Below are 14,653 nucleotides of genomic sequence, written 5' to 3' on the forward strand. Positions count from 1 at the left end.
GTATGCATGCATGTGTGTGTGAGAAAAGGGGATGTGTATACGTTGATTGATATGTGGTGTTTAACGTCCCAAAACCACCATATGATTATGAGAGACGCCGCAGTGGAGGGCTCCGGAAATTTCGACCTCCTGGGGTTCTTTAACGTGCGCCCAAATCTGAGCACACGGGCCTACAACATTTCCGCCTCCATCGGAAATGCAGCCGCCGCAGCCGGGATTTGAACCCGCGACCTGCTAGTCAGCAGCCGAGTACCTTAGCCACTAGACCACCGCGGCGGGGCGTGGCATGTGTATATGTGCATGTATTGTTGATCAGCAGAGGTGGTGGGGAGTGCAGGAAAAAAAAAAGTGGGAAAACATTCCGCGTAAAAAAACAGGTTTTTTTTGTTTCTTTATTCCGGCACAGTTGAAAAAATTGGCTAAAACTTCCGTTGGGTATAACGTACAGAAATGAAGCTTAGGCAACACCCAGCGTCGCACATGAAACCAAAACGCAGAACGCGACTGAAACGTCGTATATGATACGAAAATGTGAAACAACAACTGATTGCTCGCCATCGACACCACATAAAGTCAGTGCCAGTGTAGCTAGAGTCTAGCGTGGCTTCGGGGGCGGTTCCTGATGTTTCTTTTGGGAAACCCGTAACGAAGGAAAGTCAGTTTTCACTTTCCCTCATACACGTCTGCGACCTGTGGTGGAAATCCGCATATAAAGCTGTGTGCAAGCAGATTATGCGATGGTAGGGCCAATTTCCGAAGTGTGGATGCACTTCACAGTCGGGAAAACCATTGGCGAGAAACGGGTACCCGCTGTCTGTAAGCACTGCAACGGCAGCTACGCTTTTCCCACTGCAACGTCTCAACATGATGAAGAAAGCTACAGATGAAGCCAGTGATAGTGACTGTGAGTAAGAGGTAGAACATCACCTTTTTACCATCTATAACATTGTTTTCGTAGTTGAAGCCATCACAAAATGGACGTTTCTTGTGTTTTCCTCTAACTGCTGTAACAATTGTATGAAGCTGCACCCGTTCACAGAGAACTGAATGAGTTCGTAGTGATGCTTCTGGCTTGCCTTCGATCTGTTAAATGCAGTATTTGTTTGTGAAAAGACGGAAGGCATTTCACTTGTGTTATTTACATAACGAAAGTTACTGCTTTCGACATTCGGCAATAAACTATTGCCATATGATAAAGAAAATTTGTTCTTTTCCATATTTTCTAAAATTTCGGAAAAAAAGCGAAAAAATCTTTTTTTTCTCAATTGCACGAAATTTCCGGAAATTTTGTGCCTCTAGTCAAGGCCCCCCCCCAGGAAAAAAAAAACAGGCGATAAACTGTGGTGTTATTTAAGAAACAGCATGTTAATTTCAAACACATAATAAGCATGACACATGAAAACCTATAGTAGACACATCTTTTTTTTATTTTTGTAAATAAAAAATTAAACTTTCATCATCTTTTCCACTTCTGACAGCAAATCATGCCTATGCAACATGGGAGGTGGGTAGGGAAAGGGGGAAAATGCAGGAGCCCAACTGTGCAATGTGAAAAGACGCATTGAGTGCAACGAGAGAGGGCACACCTCCTCCCCCTATTCCCTCCTTGTTTGGTGATCTACACACACACACAGAATTAATTATGCACGTGAAAAGGGAAAGCATGACAGACAGAAAAGACATTAGGACAGTGCCTTCTTCCGGCCTTCATCACAAACACTTTACTAAGGACAAGGTTCTTCTTGAGAAGGATGCAACAAATGGCGCCCAAGCAGACACACGATGCATGGAGACGCGCTATTGCCTCCAGAAGCAGCGGTGTTCTTTCAAAAGGGCTATACAGCCGGTAGCATACATTACAACAGGATTTTGCTGCTGCTGCAGTGTTTGAAACAGGGAAACTTGTACAGCTTCAGCAATTTTGATTCAACGACAGTGTGAAGTTGTTCTTAAGCCAAGCTCATGCATGTTGCACAAGTAAGGCTGGAGGATTTGAGAAGGAAGGATGGGCGGTATGAAATGCTTCAAAAAGCAACAACGAATAATGAAAGGTGGCAATTTAGAAAAATTAGAGCAGCAAATTTACAGGTTTAAGACTACAGTGTTGTCTGGGGCATACTCATCACTTTTTTCCATGCAGGGAAGAGCATCAACTTTGCTTTGTTGGGGACACGTGGCTCAGTGAATGATAGCTATAGCTTAACCAAGTGACAATACATGTTTTGCTCATTGTGCAGTTGTATTCATCAAAATTCTGTGTACAAATGATAGTCGAGTCGACCGGTGATACCTCTGTCACTAGCAAGAGGAGATTAACTATACTAGTGCTCTATCGAGCTTCCTTTTTCTTTTCGCTTTCTATCACACCATTCTGCCTCATCAGACCAGAAGTATAGAGCGTACCTGAAGAATCGCAGGTCATTATGCAATTGTTTGGTGAATGAGAGTGGACATAAAATAGCGACTCGTTCAACAAATTCAACGCTTGCGAAGCCGAGGCAAATGTTAACTTGCATTTATGGCAAGAGTGATTTAATTTAGTACACATTTTGGAGACATGAACAAAAAAGATAAGGTGGGTGAACAAGGGACGTACAAGGTAGGGTTCACAACACTTACACGCACTGACAATGAAACGCTTTTGTTATTACCGAGGAACACAGTCATGCTGGAACACATTTGGAACACATGGTAAAAGTAATAGTGTGTTCAAGGTTTTTGAATTCCTGACACTGCTTGTTCAAGCATTCCATACCTACGTGCACGTGGCTGTCTACTTGGGAATTTATATAGTACATAACAATCCAAGGTGCACGTGTGGTCTCAGGTTACCTAAATTCTCAATGAACAGAAACGAGCACTGAATTATTCGTATTGTAAATTAATTGGACTTAAATGACAGATACAAAGTACAACTTCATAACAAAAAAATACAGCTATGTGAAATGTTAGTTGGCCATTGCAATAGAAAGAAAGCTAGGTTTCTCTTGCTAATCACATAGGCGGTGACTTATCGTGATATTTATACATATATATGTACAGTTAGATGCCTTGTCTATAAACATCAGAGCAGTGCAACATCGATTACGGGTATGAACATCAGCGCATGGTGTGTTCATGCCTAAGGGCCATAATAGACGACTACGAAGGCCATCTGTGCCTGGCAACCCTGCCAAGCTGATGTCCTTGGACTAGTGGAGTGGGCACTTCAAGCATTTTGTTCGTGTCTATCGTCGTAAGCCACAGCGGTACACTACGCTGACCTGCATCGTGCAAAACAACTGGCGAAGACGACCCAAACATTTTCGGGAACGGCTTTAGTGAAATCGACGAGCAACAGCTTCGACACTAACAGATGAACACAGCACAGAACAAATATACCTTGTTAGAAAGCCAGCGTGAGAACCTGGCGCTAGAGACGGCGAGTCGCTCGGAGCGACGAGAGCTGTCGAGCATCATTGCACTCGACACACTCATCCTGTTGACTTGGAGACCACCCTGTGCTACGAGTAACCATGGCGCAGCTGTCTATATATGCCCTTGCAGCCGCAGCATCAATCGGCTAGCACTGCTACCAGAGTGCTAGCACAAATATGGGCTACCAGTGGTGGTTACATTGTATATTGCACCATACTATCGAAGCACCTTTGAGAATCCATGCGCACTAATTCTTCTGCCTTGTGCTAATCATGCCACACTAAAGTATTATTCTGCAATCTAGACTGGTGCCTTTCACCAGTGTGCCTAAAGTACTTTGCATATGTATTTGCTCACAAATGAACTCATTCTGTCAGCAAACGAGATGGAGCAGCTCCACAGGCTCCATCTCGTTCAGGCAGCTTCAGAAACTCTCTCCACAAGAACATCCCCTTGCAACAGGTTACTGATTTAACCGAAAGAAGCAACGCATGTAATACTGAATGCAATTTGAGACATGGTGCCGTTCCTGTAAATCAAACTGCTTTACACACAGTCTGCTTCACTTCACTATGCGATTGTCCTCATGGTTTCCTACATGCAACAAGACCTTCCTGCACGGAAAATTTATAAAAAAACTTTTGCCATACCTTCAACCAGGCAGTCTAAAAGATTTTGCTCACCTAACCAGTAACATACTTGGGTCATTGTGAGGGGTGGAAGGACAGGCTGTCGTTTAGGCAACTGCAGCAACATTTAGAATGCCCATCAATCAACACACGCGTGACAGTCTTGAATCGTTCAAGCAAACCACACGTAGACCAACAAAGGCAACATATAACTTCTATCCTCACCAGCATACGTTCATGTTGACATGGCCGGTAGCTCTATGGAAGGTAATGCCCACCACTTCAGCCACTTTTGCTCTGGGCCAGTCAAGCAAGCCAATCAACAAAATCAATTAATTAGACATGCAAAGTGAATAGCCGACAGCATTCACATCAGATCCTTGGTGGTCGTTACATGGTAAATGCCACACTATTATGTAATACAGACATTGCGAGAAATCGCTACATAGCCCACCATTAGTACATTGCAAAGGCGATGAGTGTGCTTTTGCAACCTTTCTGCACTTTTGTACATGACCACCAAATAGACCCTGTAATTATTTGGGCAATGAAAACATAGATAAATAAAAGTCAACTTATTGATATCATACAAGGTGTGGCAGAAAGTTTAAAAGGAAAACGCAGACTTGTGCTCTACCTATACAAAGTTATCGCTAATATATCTGCAGACCTTGCCCTGTGTGTGACAGCCTCTCATTATCGCAACATGGTTATGTGTAGTTAACTTATTGCAATGCAGTTAACTTGAGCACAACAAGCGTAGAATTAACAAAGTTTCAGATACAACACAGCGAATCTGAACTGTAACATGCGTCATTCACAACAATGGTACTTGTGCTGGAGGCAAGGCTGCTATCAACAGTGTTTGACTGTATTAAGTCGTGGTTTTGTAATTACGACCGTTCGGCCATATGTGTCAAGAGAACATCACTCAGCAGTGGCCCTTAATGGGTTGTTAAAACTAGCATAAGCAAGAAAGGCATCGTAACTTCATATCACAATATCATACAAGCATCTAGCACAGAAGACAAGGCAAGCTGAAAAAGAAAACTTGCAAAAACATCAACAAAGGAAGAGCCGTAATTCACACATGCACTCAAAGAAAATATAGAGTCAAGAAACTGACAGAGGATTATCTACAGTATCGCTTTCACTGTGTCCCTAACACGTTTGTGTATAGAATAACAAAATCTTGCAAAAAACTCAAGCGCCCACTTTGTTTTCGAATCAACATGATGGAATGGATTTGGGGTGATCTTCTTGAGGGGGCAGTCCCAAGCAAAAGCAGTTTTCAGTAACAACAAAAAAACTTTCATAATGTCTGAACAATATGGCAAACATTGCAATTTCTTTTTCTTTGCACAGGAGTAGCTTCTAGTAATTGCAGCTCTCAGCCCGTTTATATGAGTTAAGTTAAAATATAAAAAACCAACTGTTCTATAAATATATAAAAAAATGAAGCAATATAGTAGTACAACGATTGCGAGTTCACAACGTAAATTCGACGAGCTTAAATTTTGACATAAGGCCAGTTAATGCCGTTTTCAACTCCATCACTTACTTTTTTCCCTCCTGGAGATGTTCAGCATAAGCGGTGAGAAATCAGTGAGCAGGGAGTATGGCTCAATCCAACATTTCACATTCTGTGATCCCTCATCATTTCATGCTTTCGTATTTCCCTAAACTTGTGTGTCATTTGAGTGCCAGTAACTAGGACAGGGGAGAACTTTATTCATCCTGAAGCACTTGCAAACAACGCCGAGACCTACACCTGCCACAAACAAATTGAAAGATCGTATTTAAGAATTTTTCATTATCGGAGATTTCTTAATAATTAAGAGCCCTTATATCCTGATGTGTGATGCAGTGCGAGTAAATCAGGGGTGGTATTATTTACGATTCAGTATAATGCTTTCACGAATATTCATAGAGGCACCTCCACCATCTGTTTGTTGCAATTAGATATGGTGGCTTATGGATGTCTCATACTGAGGTGAAAGGCTCATACTAAGGTGTGACTATATGCTCGATGCCACTGAATGTTTTTTAATCCCAGTTGACACTGGCATCTACGTTGAAGGTGAAAGTTCGGGGCATTTGTTGGAACCTCAATTTCTCAGACGAAAAAAAAAAAAAATGGAGCACTGAACATTATGTGTATTCCAATTACTTGCTACCCTCCAAGAATTAGTGTTAATTAGTCCTCACATGAATATATTCTCTTGAGTTTTCCATATTGAGTAGACACCCATGAATCATGGTGAAGTTATATTTGATTGTATTGGACGGCAATATCTTCTTCATACAATACATGAATTGGATGCTTGCAGCCTAGACCAACAGAAAAAAAAACATGGGTATACAAAAACAAAGATCTTCAGTATCGTCAGTGCCTTTGTTCTTCAAGAATCCTCATTTCTAATGTTGAACACCTACTAGTACCCAGCATAGTAGTCAACCTTTCTACGCAGCTGGGTTCTCATAGCCCATGCGTTCTTTTTATAAGATGCCAGCCCTGTCACTTCTTTTTCATTCACTTTGGATAAGCCTATCCATAAACCACTGCACTGTACTTTTACGCAATCGCACTAACTACTGGTCCTACCACACTTGGAACGCTGTTAACGAAATGGTTTTTCTGTTCCCTTGAGATTGTATATTATGCTCAGTACATCCTGACGACGTCGGCCTCCAAATGACCCCAGTTGCTCCCAGTCTTTCCTTGCCGAAGATGGGTGAGATGCTTATAAATAAGAAAATGTGGAAATCATGATTAAGGAAGAAGATAGATGTCCCTCAAATGTGTCTTTAAATTAAACTAATTATTAAGACACATCTTAAAAGTTGATTGCGGATATCTGAACCAGCAAAAACAAACAAAAAATATTATGAAAAAGTGTAAAGGAGTCAATGTACACAGTGCACACAAATACACTTACCATGACATATGGCAAGTGAACAAAAAAGATGAAAACAAAAAAGGAGTGACTCGCACATTAAATCAAAATGATGAATTCACAGCTTCGAGCATTTTCCATGAAGGCATTGCTCAATATAAGAAAATATTACATTGTTTGCATTACTTTTCATGACTGCGTGCAACATATCAAAAAAGCAAGAAAAAAAATTAGAGCATCATAACGTGTCTCAAGTTTTGCAAATATTATGCTTGTACGTGAGTCTTCTCAAGATGCCCTCGGACCTTTTGTAATCAAGTTTAAAATAAACTAATCTAAAATGTTTGGACAAGGTTGACCTCAAAGATAACAATTTAAAAAATATAAAAAAAACTTGAAGGACTATACATTTGGTGGTCTCTTGATTGGACATGTGGCACAAGGCATGGCTAAAAAGTCATGGCAGTAAGGTTGCTATTAATACTTGCATGTAAGGGTTCACTTATGCAAGAATACACGGCTTTGCGAAAACAAGATAACAGAAAACAAAAACAAATATACACCCCTATCGGGAAAGGAACAAACACCCATGGGTTGTATATACAACCGTGATAAAAAAAAAGTGAGACGTGAAAGACTAGTCCTATGTTGACTTCATCGCTCTGAATTTAAAGACAGAACATAAAATTAAAAAAATAAAACTCAAGGAATGCAACAAAGAAAGAAACATAACACGCCAACAAAGATGAAAGCACTCTTGTTACGGTGCAAAGAAGGGCTGCCCTTTGGCTTTGTTGAAAACAAACACGCTTCCCCTCATTCACCACTTCAAGACAGCCCGAATTTTCCTTCACCTATTAGCTGTGTAAAGTGTGTTTAAAAATAAAAAAACTGTGTATTGCATTAAAGGATACTCAGATCCAATTATGCTCTGAAGACATATACTACTGCCAGAACAGGTACACAAATACTCAACACAGGCTCGCATTTGTTGCAACAATGAATGTGGTGCCATTATGTAATGACAGTGCTAATAAACAAGCACAGTAGCTTGGTTATTGACTATAGACTTTCTTGGTAACATTTCGGCGTGCACACAGTGGACGGGAGAACGGAAGGGTAGGAAACAAACAAGCGCGTGCCTCCTAGCCTTCCGTTCTCCCGTCCATTGTGTACGTGCCGAAATGCTACCAAGAATGTCCTCAAACCAACTCGCCCAACTTTCCATTAAATTAGACTATAGACTGTCTTCCAATATGTATGAGTTCATAAAGATGTTTAGCCCTTGTAAATTAAAGAAATAAAACATTTCCAAAGTTTATAATGCAAATGCACACAGCACTGTACAGGAATAATACAAACCCAGAGAAACTATACTGCCTTTTTTTGTGCATGACTTGCTATGAAGTACAGGAAAATCAGAGTAGAAGTTGAGGTGATCTTATACACATATTTTGGCAAGCAATGTGGCTTCATGTCAATGCTGCACAGCTGGCAAAGAAGGTAGCTGTAAGCTCTTTACAATAGTGTGCAGGGACATTTTTAAATTTTTTCCCTCGAAGTTTAGTTGGGAGTGTGGGTTATATGCGTGGGCGGGTTATATGGGAAGAGATATGGTACTTCAAACAAGGTTTAATTTCCACGCTCATGAAAAACTGCTGCAGATCTCTCATGTTCTGGGCTGGAGTCTATTAAAAGCTTTCGACTTTTCAAATTGAAAGCCAAGTTAAGGAAGTTAATAACCAGGTCGCATATAAACCAGTCCAACCTCGAAGAAATAAGTGCAATTGAACCATAAATTTATTTGGGATGTGTCTGCCTTCATGAGCAAAGAGATATTGGCTTTGATTGATATTAATGCTCAATGAATCACTTTATTTGCTTACGGCAGTGGTTCTCAAATGGGGGTCCGCGGACCACCTAGGGTGCGCGAAGCTATTTCTATGATCCCCGAAACTCTCACTTTTTTTTAAGCATGACTATGCCACGTATTGATGAACTGTCCAAAATGAAGCGATGTGGCAAGTTTAATGATGTTTTCGAAAGCAACAAAAGACCCCTGTTTCACGCTGCGTTGTATTAATTTACCTACTTACCACGACCCCCCTCCCTCCCCTTTGCTGCAAGGTGTCCCCCATCACTACCACCAGTCCACAAGGGGTCCTAACACATCCATGGCTGAGAACCACTGGCCGGCAACCCTCAAAAACATGCCATAGTATGGTGCTGGCTTAGTCATACTTTTGGGACCACGGTAATACTTATACACAAAAATTTAAAACACAATTGGCCTAAACAAATGGTTATTCCAACTCGTCTTTTGAGAAACCTGGCTTCGAGTACCAAGCTTGAGAGCTGAAACGATTCGGCTATATTTAGGACAAACATAAATGCCGTGTTTTCTCCCAGCCTAGTACATAACCCATAATCTGTGTTTAAAAAAAAAGGGTCCCGACACTGGTCGCGCACCACAGTCATGAAAAAAAAAATCGAAACTGTTTTGTACCCTGAGTCACCAGAAAAAATCGATGCCCTTGATGTTGCTACCTTCAGAAAGGGACTGGGGCTTCATGGCAACAACTAGTGTGCTGCTGTGAAGCTTTGAACAATGCTGCATAGCTTGCCTTGAAGCTCAAGTGTGACACAAAATGAGAATTGTGAATAATGTGCACACAACAAACCTCACGAGTGCTTATTGATGTGGGTGATACCACACACGAAAACACCCTTTGCCGCAGGCCCCCACAAATTGCCATATTTAAATGCCCATCATATCGGTGTTACATCTACACTATACTGATGCACATATGGCAATGCAAACATGAATGCTTTGTATCATATACATTAAAAACAAGAAGAATGCATGTGTATGGTTGTAACAATAAGTGCTGAATCTGAAGTTAAAGATGCAGTAACGAGAAGTTGATGAAAAGTTAGCAGTGATAACAGCTTCTTACTCATAAGAAGCAGCGACTAGACATATTTCTTAGGGTTAGAGTATATGAAGGTCATGTCACCTAAGCAACTCGTGGTGTTGAACGTGCAAAATAAGCAACATTAGATCAACCTGCAAAAAAAATGTGCCTTTCTAACACTTGGCATTTGGCATTGTGCAGCACTGCACCTTAATAAACAGCGTTTGAGCATGAGGGTATAAATATAGAAAGCCTTTGAAGATAGTAACTGTTTCATTTTTTCCCCAAATCCTCTGACAGTGGTCCAGTCTAAGTTGATCGTACAAGCATTAGAGTTAGCTGTGGACATTTCAAGTGAGTAGACAAGTCTATCTAGGCTATCCATCTTGCCCATTAGCACTTGCAATCACTGCACAGCATTGATAGGTGCGTAGAGCTAAGCTATTCTGCCAACATTCTCGCATGTATTTCCATACCCATGCTAATCACTTCATCTCTTCAGCCATTACTGACTAGCATGATGGAATGGGAAAACCTACAGCAACCTAACACTGTAAGTAACTAAATTACTAAAATTTCGGCAACCTTTGTAACAACAAACAACAGAAAATATGTCTTCAAGAGAGCTGGAAGCTGGGAAATCCTTTTCAAAATGCTACCGATACGTACCACACCTTCAGTACACTACACTCTCTACAATCCTCCACACGCAACACCTCGGCTGCTTAGCAAGGTTCAACTTAACGTGCTACACTGGACACGCACACCTCCCGCGGTAAGAAATAAAAACATTCTCGAAAGGTCAACAACCATACTCACGTATCAACTATGTTTTGCACTAAAAGTAGGCCACACACGGAAAGGCAGGGGGGATGAGAAACACAGTGCGACCTGAGCACCTTCCTGCAAAAAAAGAAACAATCCCTGCCAACTACACCGACGCAGGTAACGACACAGCTTCGTACTAGGCATCACACGTAGAGCACTCGTGGAGCGTTCTTGTTTGTGACATTCGGCCATCAAACGATGCTCATCTCACAACCTACGCTGAAGATGGTGGGGTTCTCTTCCGTTGTCCAGTTTCACACGGCGAGGAGCGATGTGCTCCTCCCTGCATCTTGGTGCCAGCGAAGCGTCGCTGACACGTGGTGAAGCAGGAATGATGACAAAGCTCACTCTTGTCAAGATGAATCGAGCCTTTTGAGAAAGCCACAAAAAAACAAGTGGTGCACGGTTCCACTGACAAGTAAACTGCCGCTATTTGTAAGCATTCCGTCTCACGCCACCTTCGTTTATGCAAAGTTCCCAACTTGAAAATCTTGATGAGAGTTAGCAGAAAAATGGTGTCACACCACACCGAAACCCTTTATCTTCTCAATGAGGAACTGTCACATGGTGAACAAAGCATGATGGCCGAGTATAGCAACACTTGTCATTGACGTTGCAGCTGCCACGAGTAACTCTGTGCTATACATCCATGCTTGGCTTTCCATGCCCGTAAAGTCCTCTACTGGTGTCACAGCACAGTCGACAATGCAACGTTAAACTCGGGCTCATTTCCCTTGCAAAGCGTCTTTTTCGCTGTACATCTCAGCTACCCGTAAAGCTTGTAGAAGCTGAAGCTCAAACTATACCGTTCCTGCTAGCTAAAGCTGCCTGATCTGTCGATGACTTCAAAAGCAAGCTTTTATCACACTGAAAACTGACACATAAATCTTTCCGACGAATGTCCCACTACACAGCCAAGTCTCGCAAGAGATACTTCCAAGACTCGGAGCAAGTAACAGCGCAGAAGCCACTCCACAGGGTGATACTTTGCAGTAAGTATAGAAGCAAACTCATTTTTCTTCTGAAAAAGGGGAAGGTTCTCTCGAAAAGGCTAAGGTGAACCCTACAGATGTCGCTCATGTGGAAAGGCAAAACAACCATGGCGGTGCGGTGATGTGACGTGTTGGGTGACGGTCTTGTGCACGGGGGTGCCGTCCTTCCTAGCTCAAGAGGATTCACAACTCTTCGGGTGCACGAGAAGTGAGGTCTCACTCAGACCTGCGGAGATGAAGTGACGAGGAAGATGTCGTGGGCTGTGTATCGCGGTGACGAAAGGCGCTCACACTTTACTGCTGCCAGAGCCAGTCTTGATGCCCCCACCGGAAGTGGAGGAAGGGCCAGGGGATGCCGGCGAGGCTGACAGTGGGTAAGAGGTTGTTCGCTTGGCCGAGCGCCGTCGCCGCAGAGCACCGGCTGCACCAGAGAGACCTTGGCCAGGCAGCCCAAAGCATCCGCGTGACAGAACCATGCGGGCATTGCCCTGGGCCGGCCGACAAAGAGGCAGGCCAGGACTCTTCAAATCCGTTAAGTGAAGTGCGTACCCTTCGTAGAGCACCTGCAATGCAAAGAAAATTAGAGCTAGAATAGTACTCGCTGTTGGTTTGGTCAGTGCATGCTCAGTATGAATAGTGAACCTGGTGCTAAAATACACGACGGCACAGAAACATGAAGAACACTTAGACAGACCCGTCTGGGTGTTCCTTGTGTTCCTGTGTTGTCGTGTTTCTGGCGCCAAGTTTACCATTCCAGTGAATCATTAGAGCAGCAGAAACAATGCCAAGATTCTTTTTGGTCTAGCTCATGCTTGCTAAATACTTTCCAGAACAATACAACAAGTAACATAAGTGACACCATAAGTGGTTACTTCCAACTGAGCTATTCAGGGCACAAGTATATGAATGTGGTACACAAAGGGGCAACGTACACAGAAAACAACACTGGAATGACATAGCATGCCGAAGTTACCATAGTCAGTGTCTTTTAGTTCCATGATGTTGCACCCTCTGCCTGTTACCTGTTTTGAACATATATTTACACAACTGTGCCTTGAATAAATTAGTTGGAATTTACTACCTGTGTTGTTATCTGTGCTCTTTACATCAAATTGTGTTTACAAATCTCACGATAAAGCTATTCTAGACTACAACTCAAGCGATTTATTCCACTTTTGCTTTCCTTTCCACAGAGAAGCAGACGGACCCTTACCGTGGCTAGGGAATGTTGTTTCTTGGAAACTTTTCCAACAATGAAGATCTGCTCTTTTGTCAGGCCAAGTGCAGTGTACACTGCAATGTCCTTGGCAGAACCATAAGCGGCGTGGTAGACAATCTCTGCCTGATGTGATAAAAAGAAAAAAAGTGGGGGCGGGTCAGAATCTTTCTCGACTATTAGCAAGAAGTCAAAAGTACATCCAGCCAGAAAACAATGTTTGAGATAGCTATCCTAGAAGAACACAGCTGAACCCACATATAACAAATTATTGCGTGCACTCAAAGCTCATTATAAAAGAGTTGCATCTTACACAAAATAAGTTTGTCATACCCAAAAATTCTTTATAGAGGTTTATTCCTAACACTAAATCTATTGCAAGACTATCTTTCAATTTCTTTATTATAACTGGTGTTTCCTTATATCTGGGTTCGTTACATCGAGGTTTAAGTGTATATCAAACAGTTGTAAAATCCTTTAAATGTATTTTTGACACACGAAATATTGTATTTATCACACAACTTATATATAGAAATCTTTTGTGATCCAGATTCCATACGACCAGGTTTGACCGTAGTTATTAATAATGCTTGTGGGTACCTTGCCAATTAAGCTGCCATAGTACCCATGCATTCATCCCCTTTCTGGAGTATTTAAACACAGGTACAAGCCATGATGACGCTTCAGTTGAAAGCTTCTATGAAGACGTGGAATCGGCAATGAGTAAGGTAAAAACACTGTATACTATAGTGATGGGCGGCTTTAATGCAAAAGTAAAGAAGAAGCAGGCTGGAGACCAGGCAGTAGGAGATTATGGCATCGGCACTAGAAACGCCAGAGGAGAGCTACTAGTAGAATTCGCAGAACGCAATAATTTACAGATTTTGAATACCTTCTACCGAAAACGAGGAAACCGCAAGTGGACATGGAGGAGCCCTAATGGCGAAAATAAGAACGAAATAGACTTTATAATGAGTGCACACCCAGGCATCGTGCAGGATGTGGAAGTGGTTGGCAAGGTACGATGCAGTGACCATAGAATGGTACGGTCACGAATTCGCCTAGACTTGAAGAAGGAATGACAGAAACTGATACGCAAGAAGCGAATCAATGAGCTAGCACTGAGAGGGAAAGTACAGGAATTCAGAGTGTCGCTGCAGAACAGGTACTCGGCTCTTAGTGAGAAAACCAACCTTAGCGTAGATACAATGAATGATAATCTGACGAGTATCATTACGGAGTGTGCAGTGGAAGTTGGAGGCAGGGTAGTTAGACAGAACACTGGCAAGCTTTCCCAGGAAACGAAGAACCTAATTAAGAAGCGTCAAATCATGAAAGTGTCAAGTACAACAGACAAAATAGAACTAGCAGAGCTTTTGAAGTTGATTAATAGACGTAAGGTATGCGATGTAAGAAGGTATAACATGGAGAGAACTGAACACGCTCTGAAAAACGGAGGAGGCGTCAAAGCAGTGAAGAGGAAACTTGGGATGGGCAAAAGTCGGATGTATGCACTAAGGGAAAAAGAAGGCAAAATAAACACCAATATGGATAGGATAGTTAAAATAGCGGAGGAGTTTTACAGAGATCTGTACAGAAGCCGAGACAACCACGACCTTAATACTATAAGAACTGCTATAAGAACTAGCAGTAACTTAGATGACACCCCACCAGTAATGATAGAAGAAGTCAGAAAAGCTTTAGAGAGCATGCAAATAGGAAAAGCTGCTGGTGAGGATCAGGTAACATCAGATCTGCT

General features: G+C 42.1%; 1 protein-coding gene across 2 annotated transcripts in view; it reads right to left on the reverse strand.

The window, feature by feature from the left end:
- Positions 1 to 11,762: 11,762 nt before the first annotated feature.
- Positions 11,763 to 14,653, reverse strand: part of rdgB (retinal degeneration B) — a 63,626-nt gene continuing 60,735 nt past the window's right edge. For both annotated transcript variants that reach the window (XM_075889052.1, XM_075889051.1), the window contains 3 exons: positions 12,892 to 13,020; positions 11,970 to 12,241; positions 11,763 to 11,904 (listed from right to left, as the gene is read on the reverse strand). In XM_075889052.1, the coding sequence (XP_075745167.1) occupies positions 11,895 to 11,904; positions 11,970 to 12,241; positions 12,892 to 13,020 (411 nt within the window). In that variant the 3' untranslated portion in view covers positions 11,763 to 11,894. The remainder of the gene's footprint in view (positions 11,905 to 11,969; positions 12,242 to 12,891; positions 13,021 to 14,653) is intronic.

The sequence above is a fragment of the Rhipicephalus microplus genome, chromosome 3 (genome assembly GCF_043290135.1).
Source record: "Rhipicephalus microplus isolate Deutch F79 chromosome 3, USDA_Rmic, whole genome shotgun sequence".
In the NCBI taxonomy this organism is placed as follows: domain Eukaryota; kingdom Metazoa; phylum Arthropoda; class Arachnida; order Ixodida; family Ixodidae; genus Rhipicephalus; species Rhipicephalus microplus.